The following is a 25,106-nucleotide window of genomic DNA, read 5'->3' as shown; positions in this document are numbered from 1 at the left end:
TAAGAGTTACAAAGCTACTAAATTTAAATATCTTCATTTTTCTTTTAAAGTGAATTTTATTCTTTATTTTAATGACCTAATTTTTTTTAATGCAGATAGATTCCTTATAGTTTTTTCCATTGTGGTCAAATAGTTGTTGTTTTTGTGTCTATCTTGAAATGTTGATGTTCATTTAAAGCAGGAAAAATATATTTATATATTTTAAAACATATCGTACAACCTGGAATGTATTTTTAATTGAAGAACTTCTTCCTGTTGTTTTATTGTTCATGTAAATGTTGCTCTTTATTGGACTTTTTTACCGATATAGTGTTTAAGTAAATACACCTTTATTTACATTAAAAGCTTTTTAAGCAAAAGCTAATCAATGTCTCTGAAGCCAAATGCTAAGCTAATGCTACAGTTGTAAAGATAAGTGGTAAAAATTTAGATTTAGAAAAGTTAGATTTCTTTAAACGCAATTCATTTTGAATAACCTTCCAACCATTTTAAACGCTTTTTTGCAAACATTAATGTCAATTTTTATCTAAAACAAACCTGAGCAAAAAGATGAGATGATAATATTACTATAAAACTCACTAATTCCAATGTCTATTTAACCATTTTATCACTATTTTAACTTCATCTTTTTTAAAGAGTTTCTCCTTTTATCTTTCTTTTATTTGTTCTTTTTATAGGTATTCATTATTTTGTATTTTTTGGTTTTGTAGCATTTATATCATAATGGTTTTAAATAAAATATTACACAATTTACATTATGGGATAAACATAGCATTGAGTTTAATGTTTTTTATTTTAAATAGTAAAATATATGTAACATTTTATATATTCTCAACTCTACATATAGCCGTTTAGAGCGTTCATGCTGCAGTACTTCTACCAGCCGCTGCGAGCCACCAAAGACGTCGCAGTCACCGGGTTCGACGTGTTTTGCACGTGGTTTCGGTCCAGCTGTTTTTAAGTCTGGGTCAGAACTCAGAAGAGAACCAGTCCAGAACCGGGGGCAGCACAGAAGCAGCAGCAGCAGCATCTTCATCATGTCTCTGTACAGAAACTCCGCCTGGTTCCTGAAGGGTCTGACTGAGTTCACCAGGTAAGCGAGGGGGCGCTGTTTGGGCGAGTTTAAATAAACTATATATTAAGATATATAAAATCATATTTTTTAAGTTTAAGGCTTCTCCTGGAACAACAGATTTATTTGATAAATACCAATGTGTGTGCGAACTTTCTCAAAACTGCTTTTTTAGAAGGTTAAAGAGTAAAATGATTAATTAATTTCATTTTTATTCAGAATTAAATATAATAAACACAATAAAATGTTGCTAATGCTGATCAACGTTTTGTGTGTTAAGTTTTAAATCAACTTCTAACATTTACTGGGGAAAAAAATGTATAAAAAAACACCTTTTTTTAAGAGATATTTAAGATTTCTTGATGGTATTTTGTTCCTGTGCTTTTATTTTTTATTTATTGAAACTTTATTAAACACCATTTCTTCCTTCTGAGAGTAAACTATCGTGGGGAAGAGAATCAGGATCAAGTCTTTCAAAATCTGTTTAATATAAAGGTGCTATTGAGGGGACACACTCTGAGTGAGGAACATCTCGGAGGTCACACCTGAGTAGAGTAGCACAGGAAAGAGGAAGTGTGTAAATCCCTTCATAATAAAAGCCTCACTTATAAATATCCCATTCAAGAGGGAGATTACAGTGGATTCCAAACCTCGGTAAACACTGTCGTCTCAAGTGTCGCTTTTGTGATCGTTTCCTCTTTGTCTTGTGTTATCTCGTCCTCCAGAGAGGCTCTGGCTGTGACCTGCACTAATAGGTCTCGGCATGACACCGTAGAACAGTGCTGTGTTGTTACCGCAACAATGGCGTCTAACACAATAGCTGTTGTTGAAGTGGACACACACACACACACACACACACACACACACACACACACACACACTCTTGTCAGATGTTGACCTCTCATCAGAGATGCTGCCTGGCACACACACGCCTTCATTGTGTCAGTACAGTAGAGACATGTCTTTATTAAAGGAGTCAGAAAATATAAATACTTTAAATATCCAGTTGTTTATTCATGATAACATATTGATGGTCAACAGCACTGTATGGATACATTAAAAAAAATAATATTTCATTTTTAATCATAGTTCTTTTATGTTTGATATTTTAAGAAAGTGTGTTAAAAATAATTTAATTATATTTTATATTTTATATGATTTACAATTTACAAATATTCACAGCGTTTGTCATTTTTGTGTTGCGATTAAATCTCGATGGCTGCAGTCGTGACGCAGCTAAAGTGACAATGAAATCCCACGATTTCCTGGAGATGACTAGGGACGAGAGGATACGGTGTGCTCAAAACGAATGAAATCAATTATGACTAAATATCTCATATAAAATATATATATATATATATATATATATATATATATATATATATATATATACGTATAAATAATAATAATAATCTCTATTTATATATATATATATATATATATATATATATATAAAAATGAACAAATAAAATATTCACAGCATTCGATTCATTTTTTTTACTGCAATCAACCGTCCGGCGAATGAAATCTCGGATGATCCCGGTGATGACTGAGGACAAGAGGATACAGTGACTCCAGCAGCTTTTAAAGCTGATGTTTGGACATATTTTGGTTTGAAAACAAATGAAAGCAGTTACGACTTCGTCAAGAGTCATTTGGTCTGTAAATTCTGTAACACCAGAGTCAAGTACTCGACAATACTGCACACAAGCACTATACAAATATTACTTGCTTACTTATATATCCTTGGTACTACAGTATCAATATGCATCACAATATATCGTATTATTGACCCTGTATCGTGATAGGTATGGTATCGCCAGATTCTTGCCAATAAACAACCCTATTCATTGTGTGTGTGCGTGCTTGTGTGTGTGTTTGTGTGTGTGTGTGCTTGTGTGTGTGTGCAGGAATGGCTACCTGGCGGCCTCCAAGCGGTTCCTGGAGAAAGACCTAGAAGTGTCGGTGGCCGGACGATCCTTCATGATCACTGGAGCCAACAGTGGGATTGGAAAAGCTGCTGCTCTGGCCGTCGCTAAGAAAGGTATCATCATGTGTACAATCATGATTTAACAGTGTATTTAGACAATGTTGAAGTATAATAAACATGTCATTTTGTTGTTACGGTCTTTTGTGTCTAAGATTATTTCAAGAAAAATAGATCCAACTTTCTTTTTATACAAATATGTGAATCCAGAAAAAACTTTACATGAACCAGAACTTAAATTAAAAAGGTCGAATTTATTGTAATATGACATTTTTTTAATTCAATTATTTAATTATAATATTTTAATATACAAGTTATTGAATTAAATTATTAAAATAAACTTATTTAACCTTTAAATATAAAATGTATTGAGTTAAATTATTTAAAGAAACAAATATAACCTTTAAATATAAAAGTTATTGAATTAAATTATTAAAATAAACAAATATAACCTTTAAATAGACAAGTTATTGAATTCAATTATTTAAAAAAAAAAAAATTTAACCTTTAAATAAAAGAAATTGAATGAATTTATTTAAAAAAAAAAGAATCCCTTTAAATATGCAAATAATTGAAATCATAAAAAAACATCCTTTCAATATAAAAATAATTTATCAATATACAAATTACTGAAATAAATTATTTAAAGAAAAAATTCAACCTTTGAATGAATACATTTTAAAATGAAATATTACAATAATTGAACTAAATAATTCCAGAAAATAATCGAATGCTTAAAACTTTAAAATAAATAACAATAATAAAAATAATAAGATAATATTTTGTCTGTGCAGGAGGAGTCGTGCACATGGTCTGCAGGAACAAGGACAAGGCCGAGGAGGCTCGAGCCGAGATCGTGAAGGAGAGCGGAAACAAAGTCTCTGACGATCAATCATCAGCTGAAAATGATCGTCTGAATAAAACATATTTTCCTCTGAAACTCAGGAGATCTACCTGCACATCCTGGACTTGTGCGAGACCAGGAAGGTCTGGGAGTTCGCCGAGGGTTTCAAGAAGAAGTTCAAGGCTCTTAACGTCCTGGTGAGATTTGGTTTGATCGATCAAGTATTGATGATCATTGGTTTCTTCTCCCAGATCAACAACGCAGGCGCCATCATGAGCGAGAGGGACGTGAACGTTGAAGGTCTGGAGAAGAGCTTCGCCATCAACGTCATGGGTGAGTCGCCAGCAGAGCAGGAAGTCATGAAGGAGATGTTTCATGTCTTTTGTTGCTCATGTAGGAGTTTATATTCTCACCAAGAGTTTGATCCCCCTGCTGGAGAAGAGTGCAGACCCCAGAGTGGTGAGTTCATGAACCCCAGAAGCTCTTACGCACTTGAAGGCATCATCTCAGACTTACATGCTGTTTATAACTACATTTTTTATTCTCTCACACGTGATGCTTTTATTGTGAAAATAATGTATTTGTTCATAATCGTTGGACTTGTATAATATTTTTGTTTTTTTAACTTAATTTGATTTTCATTTATTTATTTGTATTTGTGTTATTTGTATTAAATTAGTGATTTTATTTTAATTATGACTACATTACTGTACAATTATCTCATTTTTAATCATATTGTATTGATCAATAAAGTCAATAAAGTTTTATCTAACTATCTAATCATATTTTATTTTATTTATATTCATTATATTAATTCATATAATAATGTATTTTATACCTCTTTAATCTCGTAATAAAGTATTAAGTACGACTTTAATCTCGTTATAAAATATTTCATATGACTTTAATCTCGTAAAAAAGTATTTTATACAACTTAAATCTTGTAATAAAGTATTTTATACGACTTTAATCTCGTAATAAAGTATTTAAAACTACTTTTATCTCGTAATAAAATATTTTATACATCTTTAATCTCGTAAAAAAGTGTTTTATACGACTTTAATCTCATAATGAAGTATTTTGTACAACTTTAATCTTGCAATAAAGTATTTTATACAACTTTATATATATATATATAAATATATATATATATATGTTCATATTTTAAAATATACATATACCTTTAATATACATAAAAATATAATTTATAATAGTAATACACATGTTACAGTATAAATAATAATGAATTGTATTTCATTCGTTTTTTATTTAGTTCTTATATAAGATAATTTAACTTGCCATCGACTCCATGATGTTTCCAGATCACAGTGTCTTCAGGAGGAATGTTGGTGCAGAAGCTGCGACCAGGAAACCTTCAGTCGGAGAGAGGAAACTACGACGGAGCCATGGTTTACGCACAACACAAGGCAACTTTATAAATTGACAGAAATGTAGTAATTATTGTATTTAAAAAGACGTATTTTAAGTATTTTGTATGACTTTAAACTTGTTTTAAAGTATTTTAAACGACTTTAATCTCGTAATAAAGTATTTTATACGATTTTTAACTCGCAATAAACTATTTTATACAACTTTAATTTCGTCATTAACTATTTTATACGACTTTTATCTCGTAATTATGTATTTTATAAGACTTTAATCTTGTAATAAAGTATTTTATAAGACTTTAATCTCATAATAAAGTATTTTAGTCGACTTTAATCTCATAATAAAGTATTTATACGACTTTAATCTCGCAATAAACTATTTTATACGACATTCATTTCGTCATTTACTATTTTATACGACTTTTATCTCGTAATTATGTATTTTATAAGACTTTAATCTTGTAATAAAGTATTTTATAAGACTTTAATCTCATAATAAAGTATTTTAGTCGACTTTAATCTCATAATAAAATATTATATAAGACTTTAATATCGTAATAAAGTAGTAAATACGACTTTAATCTCGTAGTAAACTATTTTGTACAACTTTAATCTCATAATAAAGTATTTATACGACTATAATCTCGTAATAAAGTTTTTTATACAACTTTAATCTCATAATAAAGTATTTATACAACTTCAATCTCGTAATAAAGTATTTTGTACGACTTTAATATCGTAATAAAGTATTTTGTACGACTTTATTCTCGTAATAAAGTATTTTGTAAAACTTTATTTGTTGTTAAATATACTTTAACTTTTTTTATTAAACATTTCTGAGCGTTGATAAAATGGACTAAACACAACGAATAATGATTAATAATATATATTATTTTCTTAAATAACATGTTTCTTTGGACTTAAGGTTCAAGTGCTTCTAACCTCTGTGTGTTTGTTCAGAGGCAGCAGGTGGTGATGACGGAGCAGCTCGCCAAGACTCACACCAACATCCACTTCTCTGTCATGCACCCCGGCTGGGTGGACACTCCAGGTATGACACCTGCGCTCACCTGTCGCACCTGAAACACACGTGCGTTGAAAGTTTTGTTTGTCTCCTTCACGACAGCCGTGGCCAACGCCATGCCAGACTTCCACCGCTCCATGAAGGAGAGCCTGAGGACCCCTGAGCAAGGAGCCGACACCCTGGTCTGGCTCGCCGTCTCCGAGGCCGCCGTCAAGAAGCCCAGCGGACGCTTCTATCAGGGTGAGGGAAGTCATGTGATCATGATGTGTGTAGTGACGACAAACTTAAAGAAACACACACAATTCATCTGGTGAAGCTGTTAATGAATAAACAAAAATAAGAGAGAGAGACACAAACACACTCACGCAGACAAATATACGCACACACAGACAATAATAGACGCATACATTTACACAGACACACATAAACACACACAGTTAGGGACCCGGGAGTCACACACACACACTAACAGACACACACAACACACACATAGTCTTATATATATATAAACACACACACAAGAACAGACACACAAACAGATATACAACCACAAACACAATAACAGACACATATGTATAGACACACACACACACACACACACGTATAGACACACACTTACAGACACGCACACACACACGTATAGACACAGATTACTTTCTTACTGACACCTACAGACACAAACACACAGACAAACACGAACAAACACACACGCACGTATAGACACATACTAAAAGATACAGACACTAATAGACACACACACAAATAGACCCACACACATAAAGACACACTAATAGAGACAAACACTAATAGACACACACTAATAGAGACACACACAAATAGACACACACAAATGGACACACACACTTATAGACATACACTCATAGACACACACACACATGTATAGACACACACTAACAAACACAGACACTAATAGACACACACACATATAGACACACACTCATAGACACACACACACATGTATAGACACACACTAACAAACATGGACACTAATAGACACACACACATAGACACACACTCAGACACACACACACGTATAGACACACACTAACAAACACGGACACTAATAGACACACACACGTATAGACACACACACACATGTATAGACACACACTAACAAACACGGACACTAATAGACACACACACATATAGACACACACACACATGTATAGACACACACTAACAAACACGGACACTAATAGACACACACTCATAGACACACACACACATGTATAGACACACACTAACAAACACGGACACTAATAGACACACACACGTATAGACACACTAATAGACACAAACACAATACAAACAAACAAAAACTTACACTTGCAGTCATTGATCATCTATTAAGATCATAAAACAAATGTTACTTTTAAATATAATGATTTATTAATACTATGATGTTACTCTGGGTGTTGAGGGAGCAGATCTGAGACCAGAGTAAATATTTGATGAGGTTGTGGATCAGGAAGCAGCGACTCGTCTGATCCTTCATGTAAACAAGTGTCTCCTCACAGACCGGACGATGGTCTCCACTCACCTGCCGCTGGCCTGGACCCGGAGCTCGGCCCTGGAGGAGCAGAAGCTCATGTCCCTGCTGGAGGACCTGGCCAAGATGTTCCAGCCCAACTGACCAGCAGGACTAACCCCCTAGTATTTATAACGTAGACACTAGCTAACCTGTGTTCAAAACAGTCCGACGTGTGACGCCACAAGTCGATCCGATGGGAATCTGATGCGACCGCTCACACACACACACACACACTTGTCCTCGTCCTCTAACCGTCACTCGTCCATGATGTTTTCATACACGACAGTAACCCTCAGTAACACCTGCACCTCAAACCTCTTAACCTGTGTTTTAATAAAGAAAAACCAAAAACATTTTCTTCCTCTTTATTGATTCTTTTAATCTCAGTTAGTGTTTGTCAACAAAAGCCGTTTAAAAAATACACATTTTTTTATCTGAAAGACGCACATCAGCAACATCAGTGTTTGTTTTTAGTTTTATTTACAAGAACAAATCAGAGGAAAACTAAAACTCGACCTCCTCGTCTCGTGTCGACATTCATCCCGGTGTCAAAACATGTGGTGACGGATGTTTGGCAGTGACCTCGATGACCCTGTTGACCCCTGAAGAGGCTCCTGATGCTGAGACTTTAGAGGCGACTGGAGAACGAATAAATAACTTTAAAACTACTTTTATCTCCGAACAACCAGGTCGACTTAAATCACAGGGAATGTTACTTAGTTTCATGTTAAAATAGTCAAAGCAGTAAAAACAAAATAGTAACTTGTTGAAGGTTTTTTTCTAGTCAAAGTCCAATATTTAAGTATAAACAAAGATTTAGATTTAAAAAAAAATGTTTTTCAGAATTTATTTCTTAAGTCGTTAGCGTCATTTCAACTTTTTATATATATATATATATATATATATATATATTTATTCAAATATATGATTAGTTAAAATGAAGACTTACAAGGTCAACTTTATAATTATTATGTTATGAATTATTTTATTTTGTGTATAACACAAATATTTATTTAAAATGAACTTGAAAAAACTAGTTTTTGAACTTGTTTTATAATTTAGTTCATATTTTTCAAGGTCAATTTTCAAAATGTTATACCAGCTTTTTAGTTAAAATGGTAAATTCTAGATTCTAAAATAACTTCTACTTATTCATTACTTTTTAAGGTAAAAAATAAAGAAAATATACTTGTTTTATACTAAAAATGTAGGCCATACATTGTAAAATTAACATTTAAAAAAAATATATTTTATTATTACGTTTCAGTTCAGTCACAATTTAATTAATCTATGTTTAATTGTTTATAATTTACATTTTCCCAAGATTTTGGATCAATATTTAATTCAGGAAAAGGTTTAGTTAAATATGAACATTAACTAAATATATATTTTTTAAATAAATGCAGGTTTTTCTAACCTAACCGACTGATTTAATGCTTTAAAATGAGATGAAAGTGAAATTTCATTTGACATAAAATGCAGAAAACTAGTATATTTTGGAAGAAAATACTACTCGTCTTAAAACGTTCCTCGTTGATCTTTATAAAAAAAGTTTTTTTGAAGAATTTCACTAAAATTAATCTTTAGTAGTTTTTCTTGTGAAAATTTAGAACAAAAACATGCAAGAAATCTATTTTATTTACGGACCGTCGTTACATTGGGGGAGGAAAAAAAACAGATAAATATGACAAATATAAATAACCACTATATGATCAAACACCTGGAATGTGACTAGAGTTAAAGATTTAAGATGAAAGTACGAAACAGTCGCGTCGACCAAAGAAAAGGCTTCACGTCTCTTAAGGCCTTCAGAAGGAAACACGAGCGGCTCTGACGTGCGTCGTCCACTTTTTTCTTTTAAATAAAGTTTTCACTTGGAATCGAATCTCATCGCAGGACAAAGTAATTCTCGCGCGGCTCGTCGTCTCCGTGGAGTGAGAATGAAATGATCGGGATGCCTCGTTGAAATGACCCCGGCGGCCGTCGCCGTGGCAACGCAGCCTCACCTGGGAACCCCTCCCCGTGACCCCACTCGTCGAAAACCTCCTGAGAGTGATTTAAGGCCAGCGAGTGATCCGAGCGGAGGGGGGGGGATACAAAACGACGAGAGACACGAGGGGGGGGGGGGGGGTCGCTGCCGTTACAGGATAATGATGATGTCATAAAGGATGATGATGATGTCATAAATATGAGCCGAAATATTAGAAATGTTCCACGTAGACGCACAAAAAAATGACTCCCACACATTCACACTCTGGGGTTGTGCTCGAGTGTTCTGGGTTTGATTGATGGAGACACACACACCTTCACACACACACACACGCACAGATGATGTCCAGGCGAGATACTATACAGAGGCGTTGTCGTGACAACGGGAGGGTGGCCTGTGGTTCATCTTGTGGGAGGGGCTATGAAGCGCCGGCTCGGACCAATCAGCGCGGAGAGAAGCCTGTTGCTAAGCTACAGCCGACCACCTGCGTCATGTCCCAGATCTGTGGAGGAGAGAGAGAGAAAAAAAAAAGGAGAGGAAGTAAGAAAAGTACATTGAAAGAGAAGAATCACGTGTCGATGTTTAAAAACCTTGAATAAGTTTATTTAAGAATTCCAACACTTTAATGATAATGATGGAGTTACTACCAAATATAATGTTTATATTGCTTTAATAAATCACTTTTTCTCACTTGTTATTTAGCTTCTGTCAATAAAAATAAGGCTAAACTTGAACTAAAAAACTAATTTCACAAAGTTATGAAATAAACGTTAATAAATATAACATAAAATGAATGATTTCATACATATTTGTGCTTTATGCAGACATTTGAAATAAGAAAAGAGATATATTTTAGAAACAAGAACAACAGGTTTAAGTAAATACAAGGAAGTTACAGAAGTTCACTTCAGCCATTTCCATCCTTTTTGCAAAGTCTACCAGCATCTGTCGCTCTGTGTTCCTGTCCTGGATCCCAAACCTGTCCATCACTTCAACTCTGACTCCTGCACCAACATGTCCACTGAAGTTTGCACCAGTTACTGCTCTCTCACCTCTGAGGACATCCAGCATCACTTCATCTCACTCACTACGACTCCTTCAAGAAACATCTCTAGACATTTTTATTCATGCAGGTCTTTCCTTTTAGACTCTTGTAAGTAAGTAAGTAAGTAAGTAATATTTATTTATATAGCGCTTTTCGAGACCAGGGTCACAAAGCGCTTAAACAATCAAAACAATATTCAAAAAAGTACATACTTTAAAGATCAAGATAATACTGAGAACAACACAGGAGTTCCAGAAAATCAAGGAAAAGCCTGTACAAATAGAAACGTCTTAAGGTGTTTCTTAAAGGAGTCAGTAGATCCATCAAGCGCAAAGAGAGAGGAAGATCGTTCCAAAGCTTAGGAGCAACAGCCTGAAAAGATTTCTCTCCTCTGGTCCTGAACCGTGTGCGTGGAACCATAAGTAGATGCTGATCCACAGACCTCAGAGCCCGAGCTGGGGTGTAAGGCTTGTGTTTGTCTCAGTGTTGACTTAACCGTTTAAGTATTTATTTTATTGGGTATTTTTTTGATTGTTTAAGCGCTTTGTGACCCTGGTCTGGAAAAGCGCTCTATAAATACTAATTACTTACTTACTTACTTACTTACATCCCACCCGTGGGGCATAGCCACTAATAACATTTAACATCTTCAATTTCAAGCTTTAGACTCATCAGTCGATCTGACACTCTTTTCACTTCCAGGACATTTCTAACAAACTCCTCTTTTAGGATAAGTATAACTAAAAAAAATATTCAATAAAGAAAACCTGTTTTTTATGATTATAATTATCATTTTAAACTCTGAATATTCATTTTTTTTAATTTAAATGATAAAATAACAAATTCCGCCTTTTACTCTTGAAATTTTGGAATAAGATTATTTAAGCAAATAATTACATGCTATAAGAAAATTATATATAGTTTTAATAAATATTATGATGACACTAAAAAAACAAAACGGCTTCCATTTTGCAATTTGGATAAATTTATTATTTAAAGTTTGTTGTTGATGCACGTTTTAGTAAACGATATTTAAAATCATGGGCATGGGTTTAAATATTTGTGTTATATTTAATATATTTGTTAAATTCAATATTTGTCAAAGTTTAGACAGAAAATTCTTTAATTGAAAAAGTCATTTTAAAGTCTTTATAGAGAAAAGGTTCAAGATGATGAGCTCACGACAGTTAAATAATAGTCGACTCTGGAGTTTATAACATCATAAATGAACAATTATTGGCAAATTTTAAGTCATTTTGATATAAATATCCTTTAAAAAACATTTTTTTTACTAAGACGTTTCTACTCACGACCCTGAAGAAACACTTGAAAGGAAATTTTAAAAACAGAAATGATTCATCAACTACACTCGAACAACGACCTCCGGTTCAGACTCTAAGATATTCTTCTCTTCCTCGACTGAAACCCCGTCTGTACTCGTCACCGACACGACTTCTCCACCTCAAAGAACCGGGCCAAAGGTCGTGGGTTCTGATAAAAAGGCTGTTGTTTCACTTCAGAACCACAAAGAGCCGTTTGTTCACCTTTACAATGCGGTCACTTCCACAAGTGACCATCAGGCCTCTGGACGGGTCCATGTCCATATGAGCGATGTTGTGTTTCCCCTCGTGGAACGACGCCAGTGGCGTCCGGCTGCAACACACACACACACACACACACACACACACATGATCACACACATGATCACACACATGATCACACACATATCAATATCTGACCAGAACAATAAGATCGAGGAATTTAACATTTGTTATTTATTTTTTATTAAAATCTTGTTGTTTTGTAAGCATTTAAATATCTTTAGGATAATTACATTTAATTATTCAATTATTTGGATACTGAAATTGAATTGAATTTTTAATTGAATTAAGTTGGAAATACCGGTACTTTTTTTGACCTTTAAAGTATATACTTTATTGAATATTGTTTTGATTGTTTAAGTGCCTTGTGACCCTGGTCTGGAAAAGCGCTATATAAATACAAATTACTTATTTACTTACTTACTTATTTAAAAGTGGAATTTTCAAGTAGCATACATAATAGTACATAATATTATTGAAGTAGCAGTTCAATAATAGATTTAAAAAAAATGTTTTTCTGATAGTATTAGAATTAGAATTTCAATGAGTACAATTTTGAAAATATTCAATTTGTAAAAATGAAAAAATTTAACCTTTCTTCACCAAATGGTTTATTGAAGTATTTGATAAAAACTAATTAAAACTTTAAAACAAATGAGTGAAACAAGATAAACAAAATAAAATTCCAATATACATATGATAAACTAATTAACGTTCAATATACAAATGATTGAATTAAAGTATTAAATAAAAAACAATTTAATCTTAAAATATACAAATTATTGAAAAAAATATTATGTAAAAACGAATTTTAAATTTAAATATTCAAATCATTGAAATGATTATTAAATAAAAATAAATTTAAAAATACAGATTACTGAAACATTTATTTAAAAAAAAAAGGAATTTAAGATTTAAATACGCAAATTATTTAAATAATTATTCACGACAAATAAATGTAAACGTTCAATATACAAATTATTGAAAAGATTATTAAAAACAAATTTAAACTTAAGTTATTTAAACACTTAGTTAAAACAGATTTACATTTTTTATATGCAAACTGTTTAATTCAATTATATCAAAGAATAAGTCAAAGCTTAAACAAAAAAACATGAGTTCAATCAAATAAATCCGACACTTAAACATTCTGACGTCACTCCTGGACTCACTCTTCTTCTTTGATGGCGTCGAAACACGCGTCACACACTCTCACGGGAAACTCGAAGCCCATGATCGGGAACGTGGAGCGTTTAGAGCTGCACTTCCCGCACACGGCCTGACCGCACTTCCTGCAGTGATGCTGCAACACGAGAAGACGCCGTGAGTCACGAGCGCCGGCCGGCGGTCGCGTGATCGCGTCACCTGTCTGAGGCCCAGCGTCTTGGTGTCCCACATCTGCTTGATGTTCCAGAAGAACGGCTGCTCGCACTTCTGGCACGAGTCGCTGTCCAACCACTGCGGCGCCTGAGGACGTGAGCGGACGTGAGCTGCTGCCGAACACACACACACACACTCACACACACACCTCTTCCCTGGGCGTGTCCATGTTCCACACGGCCACGCCGCCGTCGGACGAGCACGACACCAACTGCCTGGTCAGCTGGAGGAAGCGAAGAGACTGAACTCGCTCGCTGAGGGCCAGAGAAAGAAAGATGGTTCAACTTCAGATGATCGTGGACTGAGTCCAATGATTTCCTGGAACAATTCTTCACAATAAGGCTTTAAATTTCACCTTAAACTAAACTAGTTTACGTAGGATTTCATGAATATATTTTGTCATTTCTATTTCAGAAAAAAGAACAAATTGTTAATAGGTTGAGGAAAATACAAGGAAGTTGAATATTGATTGGTTTAGTTCAACATCTTATATGTTGAAAAATTTGATCCAATAATTTCTGTATTAAAGGTTGAATTTGTTTTAATTTAATAGAAAAAAATGTTTAAATCCAATATTGAATGTTTTCCTGGAACAATTTTTTTTACAATATAGCTTAAAATGTCACCTTAAACGAAACTAGTTTACGTAGGATTTCATGAATATATTTTGTCATTTCAGTTTTAGAAACATGTTGTTAACAGGTTGAGAAAAATACAAGGAAGTTGAATATTGAATGGTTGAGTTTAACATTTTAAATGTTGAAATGTTGAAAAATTAGATCCAATAATTTCTGTATTAAAGGTTGAATTTGTTTTAATTTAATAAAAAAAAATGTTTAAATCCAATATTGAATGTTTTCCTGGAACAATTTTTCAATATAGAACAATATAGCTTAAAATTTCACCTTAAACAAAACTAATTTATGTACGATTTCATGAATATATTTTGTCATTTCAGTTTTAAAAACATGTTAACAGGTTGAGAAAAATACCAGGAAGTTGAATATTGAATGGTTAAGTTTAACATTTTAAATGTTGAAATGTTGAATAATTAGATCCAATAATTTCCTTATTAAAGGTTGAATTTGTTTTTATCTAATAATTTAATTTAAAAAAAATCCAATATTGAAAGATGTTCTGGAACAATTTTCTTTACAATATAGCTTAAAATTTCACCTTAAACTAAACTAGTTTACGTAGGATTTCATAAATGTATTTTGTCATTTCTATTTCAGAAAAAAGAACAAATTGTTAATAGGTTTAGGAAAATACAAGGAAGTTGAATATTGATTGGTTTAGTTCAACATCTTAAATGTTGAAAAATTAGATCCAATAATTTCTGTATTAAAGGTTGAATTTGTTTTAATTTAATTTTTTTTTTTTTTTAATCCAATATTGAATGTTTTCCTGGAACAATTTTTTTTTACAATATAGCTTAAAATTTCACCTTAAACAAAACTAATTTATGTACAATTTCATGAATATATTTTGTCATTTCAGTTTTAAAAACATGTTAACAGGTTGAGAAAAATACAAGGAAGTTGAATATTGAATGGTTGAGTTTAACATTTTAAATGTTGAAATGTTGATTTAGATCCAATCATTTCTGTATTAAAGGTTGAATTTGTTTTTATCGAATAATTTAATTAAAAAAAAATCCAATATTGAAAGTTTTTCTGGAACAATTTTCTTTACAATATAGCTTAAAATTTTACCTTAAACAAAACTAGTTTATGTTCATTAATATTCCCAATTTTACTAACTGAGGTGAGTATTATTACAAGTGACTGAGATCTCAACATCTGCTTTTTTTTCTTATTACTATTATTATCTTTCAATATTACCATCTTTCCAATTTCTTTCATTCATACTGTATATCGATATAATGATATATAACAATATTTTTATCCCGATTTTGTATCAATATTAAAATAAATAAAACATAATTTATATTATTTTTACCTTTGATATGACATTTTATTTTAGTCCAGTTATTTTATGGTTTATATTTCAATAGTGTGTGTATAAAAGACAATCATTCGATGTTTTATTTTACAGTTAACTCTCAAATATTTAATGTGCCTATTCTTTTGTGTGGTGTAATTAAACCCCCGGCCACTAGTTGGCAACATTCGTCTTTTCCTTAGAGCAAAACTAACACCAAAACCAGCTAAATGGCAGCAATGAGTGAAAAGACACTGATAGATACTGGATATTACATGTTGCTCCATTGTTAATATAAATTTACATTTTTATTTAACATTTTCGAGAATCACTTTCTTACAAACACATTTGAAAAAAGAAAGTATTTGCTCATTTATTTGTTGTAAAAGCCAGAAAAAGTGTTGTTTTATATATTGCAATACATCATATCGTCACACATGTATCGTGATTTGTATGTTATCGCCAGATTCTTGCAAATACTAGATTTAGATATAAATGTTGGTGACAAACTGAAATATCATTCTTAAAGTACTACTATGTACCTCGAAAACAAATTTTGAATACTAATTTTGAATACTAATACTACTTTAATTTCAGTATTTTAAAAAATGAGAAAATTAAAAAAAGCATTATTTTCCATTTCTACAGAAGTGAAGTTGAGTGACTTCAGAATAAAAAATAAATAACAAGTAAAATCCTGCCATGATGTCAGAAGCTCTTTGTCTTGTCAAAGTAAACCTTGAAGTCAGAAAGACGTGGTAAACATGTCTGACTCTGAACGATAACAACACGCAGCAGCTGCTGCCGACACGCTCTGTGACAAGAAGCGAGATGAAGGAGACACTGAAGGGATTTGAAAAACAAACCAAAACATGTCGTAGCCTCACATATGTTTGTCGAGATGACGCAACAATAAATCCCTCTTGTGTTTTATTTTGAAAGGATTCTTACTGGTGTCCCTGCAGGAGAAGCGTCCGCCCCTTACGCCCGCCGATGTCCCACATGATGACGCTGTGGTCGGACGCCCCGGAGAACAGCAGCCTCGTGACCGGGTCCCACCACAGAGCCCCTATAGTGCCTGGAAGACAGTCAGCGTGTTAACATCAAGGACCCCAGACTGGTCGTGAAACGCCACCTAGTGGTGGATTTAAGGATGTTTATTAAATATCAAAAAGCTTTGCACTGAGTTTCTAGTTTTAAATGAGATTTTTCATTTAGAAACATCAAGACCCAGCAACAGATAAGTAGATAAAATGAATAATTTATTAGAGTAATTGCTCTAAGTGAGTATTTATTAAGTACTTATTTTAAACGTAATCAAATTACAGAACTAAAAGTAAATATTTAACACGATGTTGAAGAATGTGCAAAATAAAGCTTTATTTTCCTTCATTTACTATGAGGTCAGACTTTTAAAAATTAACTAACGGAGTGATACAGTGATATTTTAATATCAATACAGTATCTGGAAAGAAAATATCGTAATATATATATATATATCGATATTTTTCTTACACCCCTAATAACCAGAATAAAAAATAATATGAGTTATAAATTTAAATTACGCTGATAAAGAAAAGTAAGTCATTAAAACATACCAGAGAAGCTCAAAAGGCCTGACATGATTTAAAAGGTAATAAGAAGTCATTTAATATTGATTTTAGTGGCAAATGTTGTTTTAGGATATTCATAAATGAAAATGTTACGTATAAAAATATTAATCCACCATTCATTTGTTACATATTAAAAGTGAGTCATAGCTTCTATCTTGTGTATCAAGGGTTGTTACTAGTAATACAAGTGTCATAAACAATCCCAACTTGAGAAGGAACAAATGTCTCACTCGATTACGAGAGGTTAGAAATTATGTACTGCATTTCAGTTTTAAAAACATGTTGTTAACAGGTTGAGGAAAATACAATGAAGTTGAATATTGAATGGTTGAGTTTAACATTTTAAATGTTGAAATGTTGAATAATTAGATCCAATCATAAGTGTTCAGGCTTTTTTTTTTTTTTAAGATTTTGACATTTCAACAACTATTTTGAATAATATCGATTTTTTAATTTTTTTAAAATAAAATTTTAATTTTAGGAAATTGTAATCATGTTTCAGATTGTGAAACTTTGTTTAAGGAAATTAGTTTGAAACAAAATTCTGCTTGCTTAAACAAAATTACAGAATTTGTAAATGTGTTTCAGGAAAATGTAGATTTTTTTAAAGTTTAATATTTATTCAATTTGCTCCTTAAAATTTAAATTTTGTTACAGACATTGTACTTTTTGTCAATTTGTTCCAGAGTTTGAAACAATTACAAAGTTTGAAGAGTTTGTAATATTTTTTCAAAAGAAACAATCCATCAGTCAAAATTACTGACTTTGTTAATGTGTTCCAGAAAATTCAAATTTAGTTTCAGTTTTCATATTTGTTGCAGGAAATTTAACAATTTCCTGAATGAAGTTGCATCATTTTTGTTCTTCTGGGTCACCGTGTGATTTCATAAATAAAGTTATAATATGTTAATCCGCTAACACTGATGAACTTTGACCCTGCCTTAGAAATAGGTTTGTCTCACAGCCATGAACTGATAAGCTTCACCTTCATGTCCTTTCAGTGTCGTGATGATGGTGTACGTCTGCTTCTCCAGCTTCAGCAGCGTGATCTGACCCGAGTAGTCGCCCACGAAGGCGTGCTGGGTCTCGTGGTCGTACCTGAGGGTGGATTCAGGGAAAAACGACCGAAAAGAAAAACGTTTGTATCTGTGCCGAGTCAGCACGAAGGATACTGCAGGCAGGAGGCCCAGGCGGTGAAGTAGTGTCGCCCCAACATGCTGCCGCTCTGGGTGCACATCCAGCTCACGCTCTTGTCGTGGCCCGTGCTCACGACCCACTGGCTCTCCATGGAGAACACCATGGCCGACACCCGGTTCTGATGGGCTGCAGGACAGACACACAGGTGTTAGTGGATCAGTACAGTGTACGTTCATGTGAGGAAGACGGTGTTGGCAGAGGATGAGCCGCGTTTAAGTCGACTTTGTCTTGATCCCATCAGTACCGGCGCTGGTGGTTCCTCTAATCCTCACTAAGACACACTAAAGCCCGAGATAATGAGTTTCTACAGGTTTACATGTGTGACTCACACCTTTAGAAGAAGAGCCGTTTCATTGACATTGTGATTGTGATTATTGATCACAACTTCTATGTTATTACAATTGTAAACATACTCATTTTTTAAATTTGTATTCATGTGTAAAACATGTATTCAAACCATTTTTAACTATAATCAAACAATTTTCAATTATAATTGAACAATTTTCAACTGTAATCAAACAATTTTAAATTATAATCAAACCATTTTTAACTTTAAAAAACTATTTTCAACTGTAATAAACTATTTTTTAACTATAATCAAACTATTTTCATCCGTAATAAACTAATTTTCAACTATAATCAAACTATTTTCAACTATAATCAAACAGTTTTTAACTGAAAAAAACTATTTTCAACTACAATCAAAAACTTTCAACTAGAATCAAACAATTTTCAACTATAATCAAACAATTTTTAACTGTAAAAAACAATTTTCAACTATAATCAAACAATTTTTAACTGTAAAAAACAATTTTCAACTGTAATCAAACAATTTTCATCCGTAATAAACTAATTTTCAACTATAATCAAACAATTTTAAACTATAATCAAACCATTTTCAACTGTAATCAAACAATTTTCAACTATAATCAAACAATTTTCAACTGTAATCAAACAATTTTCAACTATAATCAAACAATTTTCAACTATAATCAAACAATTTTCAATTATAATCAAACAATTTTCAACTGTAATCAAACAATTTTCAACTATAATCAAACAATTTTCATCCGTAATAAACTAATTTTCAACTATAATCAAACAATTTTCAACTGTAATCAAACAATTTTCAACTATAATCAAACAATTTTCAATTATAATCAAACAATTTTCAACTGTAATCAAACAATTTTCAACTAAAATCAAACAATTTTTATCCGTAATAAACTAATTTTCAATTATAATCAAACAATTTTCAACTATAATCAAACAATTTTCAATTATAATCAATCAAACAATTTAATAATAACTGCTGGTGATGCTCAGTCGTTCTGTTACAATCAAAAAGTAACTGTTTCTTTAAGATGACAACAAAGATCTCTGATATAGTCTGCTGAGAACTAGACCTTCAGAAAGATCGATTGCCAAATTCTGCTCCTTTTCAACATCCGCTGTTTCGGAAAGAGTGTCAAAGTTGTTGAAACCAGATGGAGCATTCCAGTGGTAAAAAAATCGAGAGGAAAAAAAAAAAAGGAAAGAAAAGAAGGCGAGCTGATCTCAAGATAAATTCTCTGAGTCACAGAAAAGTCATGAAACCGAGGTCGGGATTCTGAGCTTAAGAAGAACAAAGAAAGAGCTCTTCTCTTCTATTGATTATTACTGTCTGAAAGATGTTTGTTTTTTTGAAGAAGATGGTATTTTGTCTGGAGTAACATTAGTCTGTGACTCTTGACACAACAAGACGCTCGTTTTAGTCAAGTTTACTCAAAGAATAAACCTGTAAACTAGTGAAAATGAGTGAAACACAACAAGCTTTATATCATTTATTTTTACCGTTTTTATCTGAAGGTCGTTCGACATTAAACTGTTGGACATAACAAGTTAACAGCTGATGTTTAAAAGTGCATGAGTTACGGGATCTGATTTAGAAAGAAAACAAAGTATGACGTGGAACTGGGTCAAGAGTTATCTCTGGAAATATTACAGTAGCGGTATTTATTGGTGATACAGTATGAATCACTAAACATGGGGAACGATACGATGTACTTTGATATATTGTTATACTGTAGGAACAAAGAAATACGTGTAGTATTGTCGAGTACTTGACTCTGGTGTTGCAGAATTTACAGACCACATGACTCTTGATGAAGTCGTAACTGCTTTCATTTGTTTTCAAACCAAAATATGTCCAAACATCAGCTTAAAAAGCTGCTGCAGTCGACTGTATCCTCTCGTCCTCAGTCATCGCCAGGATCACAGTTAAATTGTTATTGTATCGATACTATGATGTGTATTAGGAATAATCTAGCGATACAATACATATATATGATACAGGGTCAACGATATGATATACTGTATATAGTGATACTGTAGCAACTAGTATATATTTGCAGTATTGTTGAGTACTTGACTCTGGTGTTGTAGAATTTACAGACCACATGACTCTTGACAAAGTCGTGCTTTCATTCGTTTTGAAACCGAAATATGTCCAAACATCAGATTTAAAAGCTGCTGGAGCATCCTCTCGTCCTCAGTCATCGCCAGGATCGCAGTTAATTTGTTATTGTATTGATACTAGTATTTGTATCGAAAAAAAATCTAGTGATAGAAAATATATCACGATACAGAGGCAACAATACGATATATGTAGTAACAAGTATATATGTGTAGTATTGTCGAGTACTTGACTCTGGTGTTGCAGAATTTACAGACCACATGAGTATAGATAAAGTCGTAACTGCTTTCATTTGTTTTGAAACCAAAATATGTCCAAACATCAGCTTTAAAAGCGGCTGGAGTCACTGTATCCTCTTGTCCCCAGTCATCGCTGCTGCCATCTAGCACCCGGAAGTTTATATGCAGCACAAAAAACGTCATGAATATTTGCACATTCATTTTAGAACGCCTTTTATTTTTTAAAACACTAAAACATAACGATAAAATAACTTTGATAAACTATGATTTCAAAGCAAAATAAAAGATAAAGTGCCGTTGTGTAGTATGGAGTATGTAGTATGTACAGTATGGAGAATAAAATATGGCTGTGTCATCATCATCATCATCAACTCTCTTATATCAGGAAGAATGTTGGAGCAGAACCAGACTCAGGGGACGTAGGAGCGGGAGGAAGAGAGGACTTACCCGGATACGTTTTAACATGGTTCATCTTGTTGAAGTCTTCAGAGATGAGAAACTCCTGAGAGCATAAAGAACTGGTTTTAGAACAAACAATTAAAAAAAAAAAGCCCTCAAGGGAGAAACTGTCGCAGATATTCAAGATATGAACGTCCTTGAAGTGTCGTTCGAACAACCAAATCAAAAGATCGTTCCCCGAGGCCACGCAGTCGGACCCGACTCACCACAATGGCCCCGTTGTCCTGCCCGATGAAGATGCGTCTGCTGTCGTGGTGGTAGGACATGCAGGAGCACGGAGCTGGAGGGGAGACTTTGTTAGCGGATCCAAGTCCGGATCAGACGGTTCTGAGTCGGCTTTACTCACACGAGACCTGGTGGAAGATGCTCGGCCAGTACTGACCGCTGTCTCTCTTCAGCCACACACGGATGGTTCTGAGGACGAGAGGATCGTAAAACACTGACCAGGACGGGATCGCCCGGGATCTCAAACGGATCCCGTTGAAGGAAAACAGACTCCGAGGTCATTCAGAGTCCAGCAGTTTATAGAAAAGAAAAATGACATGAAGTCTCCTTTTTTTTAATTATCGCTTTTCCTTTGATATGGATTTATTTTTATTGTTTGACAATTTATTCTCAGATCACATTATAGTTACTTAACATTCTCTAAATACACAAGCCTTGTTTGTTCTAGTGTTTGTTTTTGATTAACATGTATAAGTCGTTAGTTCTGAGTCTTAACTATTAGAAACACGAGTGTAACAGGAAACTCTTAGCAGTGAAATAGAATTAAAAACCGATGATAAATTAGAAAAAAGTACATTTGTTCACATATGACGTGTGATAACTTTATATAAATGATTTATATTCTGCATTTTTAATCCAAACATGAAGCGTTAATTGATGCCTGATCTTCTTAATAAGGTCAATCTATCCATCAATCCATCCCTCCATCAATCCATCAATAAGTAAGTAATGAAATGTATAGAGCCATCCATCCATTCATCTGTCTATCTATCCGTATATATATCTGTCCATTCATCCATCCATCCATCCATCATCCATCCATCAGTCTATCTATCATCCATCCATCCATCCATCCATCTATCAATCCATCTATCGATCCATCTATCTGTCCATCCATCTTTCCATCTTTCCATCTATCTATCTATCCATCCATCTTTCCATCTTTCCATCGATCTATCCATCCATCCACCCATCTATCGATCCATCCATCCATCCATCCACCCATCCCTCTATCCATCCATCCATCCATCCATCTATCTATCCATCGATCCATCGATCCATCCATCTTTCTATCCATCTACCCATCCATCGATCCATCCATCTATCGATCCATCTATCGATCCATCTATCCCTCAATCCATCCTTCTATCTATCGATCCATCCATCCATCCATCCATCCATCCATCCATCCATCCATCCATCCATCCATCCATCCATCCATCCATCCATCCATCCATCCATCCATCCATCCATCCATCCATCCATCCATCCATCCATCCATCTTTCTATCCATCTACCCATCCATCTACCCATCCATCTATCGATCCATCTATCCCTCCATCCATCCATCCATCCATCCATCCATCCATCCACCCATCTATCTTTCTACCCATCCATCCATCTATCCATCCATCCATCCATCTATTGATCAACCCATCTATCCCTCCGTCCATCTATCCTTCCATCCATCCATTTATCTTCTGTCTTTCTGAGTTTCCCATGAAAGGTTGCCATGTCAGTTGATCCTCCTTCACATCAACACATCTTGTAAATCTTCCTCAGACACGCGTGTTCTTCTTCATCAGATCTATGAACTTCAAAGGTTGTCTTCTGTTTACCAGACACTTACATTCTTAATCCAACATCTTAGCCTTAATTAACGTCGCCACACTGACGCTAACACTGTTTTTATTTCATAAATGTCTCATCTGTCATGTTCATTAATGTTTATATATATACACGTTTAAACAGTAGTCATAGCATTCATTGGATATTAAATATTATACAATACTCTCAATAACACCACTTCCCTTTGAAAACACTGGTCGCAACACTTCATTTAATTGAATTCCTTTAATTAAATAAGTTAATCTGCTTGTTTGACATTATTAAACACAATGTAGAGTCAAGATTGAAACAAGACACACGTTACCAAATGAGATGTGCACAACATCTCACACCGGATCGAAACAAAGGAAAACACAATGAAAGACAATAACATAAAAGATGAATATGATAAAAGACACATTTAGAATCGCTGTCAAACAACAACAACAACAACAATTGAACAAACCCATAAAGCAACACAAAGATTAAAAGATTCTGTATAAACTGTTTTTTTTTACTTTAATACTTGCAATATACTTTTTCAATTCAAACAATATGCATTTGAAATTCTCCTAATAAAATTTCTAAATCATCTACAAATGTTTTGCTTGTGTTTGAATATGTTAAAAGTGTACATATTGGTGGAATAAATGTATTTATATCGGTAAGTATTGTATTGCAAAAGTATTTTTTTCTTTTATACTAAAAAACATTTTTAATGCTTTTGTTTGAGCTTTTTTTTTAATCTATTACATCTATTCTATTGACATGAACAGCACTCGTTGTTAGTCGAACCATATGTAGAGTAAAACTGTAAAGTTTTAACGGCTATAAATCACGTCGATAAACGCTGAAAACGAACAGAAAATGCAACGTTTAACCTTAGAAACAAACAAGCCTTTTATTATTTTTAAATTAAAAGTGACTCAGACGAACTGAAACTGTCAACAGATGCTAACAGACATTTTTATGTTCCTTGTTTATTTGGTGCAAGTGGTGCGTTCACGGTCCACCTCCCCTCGCTTTTCGTCGCCTTAACAATACAACAAATACATTAAAAATAATAATAAAGTAGATTTATTAAATTAAGTATAATTTAAGTTAATCTGTATCTAGCTGAGGGGTTCTTAAAAGTAATCCAGCAACTAGCCTCGTCCCGCTAGCATACAGTTAGCTTGTTTTGGTTCAACCCACCTGTCCTCGCCGACCGTAATAACTCCATCTTCTTTGGGGATCAAAACTGCTGCGTTCACGGTGTCCGAGTGACCCTCGATCTTGTTGAGCAGAACCGGCCTGGCGGTCTGAGGCCTGGAGTGGATTTCCGCAGCCATGGTGGTTTGACAACAACACTCGCCAGTGTTTCCTTCCTGCAGCTGAAGCTTCGGAGCTCCTGACCGGGGATCAGCTGACGGCGCTACCGTAAACACTGCGGGCGTGCGCACAACAAAAAAAACGCGTGTATACACAATATAAATATATATAT

At 33.6% G+C, this 25,106-nt stretch overlaps 2 protein-coding genes across 2 annotated transcripts; one reads left to right on the top strand and one right to left on the bottom strand.

The window, feature by feature from the left end:
* The first annotated feature begins 994 nt into the window (after positions 1 to 994).
* Positions 995 to 8,220, top strand: dhrs12la (dehydrogenase/reductase 12-like a). Its single transcript, XM_087795032.1, has 10 exons — positions 995 to 1,093; positions 2,983 to 3,116; positions 3,854 to 3,936; positions 4,005 to 4,100; positions 4,155 to 4,236; positions 4,301 to 4,362; positions 5,226 to 5,330; positions 6,252 to 6,342; positions 6,418 to 6,555; positions 7,854 to 8,220. Exons 1-10 carry the CDS (start codon positions 1,038 to 1,040, stop codon positions 7,967 to 7,969), a joined length of 963 nt encoding a protein of 320 aa, XP_087651158.1. The 5' UTR covers positions 995 to 1,037; the 3' UTR covers positions 7,970 to 8,220.
* On the bottom strand, positions 8,217 to 25,010 carry wdfy1 (WD repeat and FYVE domain containing 1). The gene is made up of 12 exons (XM_087795030.1): positions 24,818 to 25,010; positions 22,137 to 22,204; positions 21,997 to 22,070; positions 21,779 to 21,833; positions 18,613 to 18,763; positions 18,426 to 18,538; positions 16,779 to 16,905; positions 14,032 to 14,137; positions 13,869 to 13,970; positions 13,676 to 13,806; positions 12,447 to 12,555; positions 8,217 to 10,359 (listed from the first exon to the last, which is right to left on the bottom strand). The coding sequence occupies exons 1-12, from the start codon at positions 24,952 to 24,954 to the stop codon at positions 10,300 to 10,302; spliced, it is 1,233 nt and encodes a 410-aa protein (XP_087651156.1). The 5' UTR covers positions 24,955 to 25,010; the 3' UTR covers positions 8,217 to 10,299.
* Positions 25,011 to 25,106: the final 96 nt, after the last annotated feature.

The sequence above is a fragment of the Callionymus lyra genome, chromosome 7 (genome assembly GCF_982586985.1).
Source record: "Callionymus lyra chromosome 7, fCalLyr1.hap1.1, whole genome shotgun sequence".
NCBI lineage: Eukaryota > Metazoa > Chordata > Actinopteri > Syngnathiformes > Callionymidae > Callionymus > Callionymus lyra.
Note: the sequence above shows the minus strand (reverse complement) of the source record. Positions and strands in the feature narration are given on the sequence as shown.

What these genes read in the sequence shown, in the direction of transcription:
- dhrs12la (XM_087795032.1), top strand. Translation starts at nt 1,038, where the DNA reads ATGTCTCTGTACAGAAACTCCGCCTGGTTCCTGAAGGGTCTGACTGAG. An exon ending in TCAAGGCTCTTAACGTCCTG is followed by an intron (nt 4,101 to 4,154) that starts GTGAGATTTGGT and finishes TTCTTCTCCCAG; the next exon opens with ATCAACAACGCAGGCGCCAT. An exon ending in CTTCGCCATCAACGTCATGG is followed by an intron (nt 4,237 to 4,300) that starts GTGAGTCGCCAG and finishes TTGCTCATGTAG; the next exon opens with GAGTTTATATTCTCACCAAG.
- wdfy1 (XM_087795030.1), bottom strand. Translation starts at nt 24,954, where the DNA reads ATGGCTGCGGAAATCCACTCCAGGCCTCAGACCGCCAGGCCGGTTCTG. An exon ending in GCCTGGGCCTCCTGCCTGCA is followed by an intron (nt 18,539 to 18,612) that starts GTATCCTTCGTG and finishes ATCCACCCTCAG; the next exon opens with GTACGACCACGAGACCCAGC. An exon ending in CTTCTCCTGCAGGGACACCA is followed by an intron (nt 14,138 to 16,778) that starts GTAAGAATCCTT and finishes TCTGGCCCTCAG; the next exon opens with CGAGCGAGTTCAGTCTCTTC.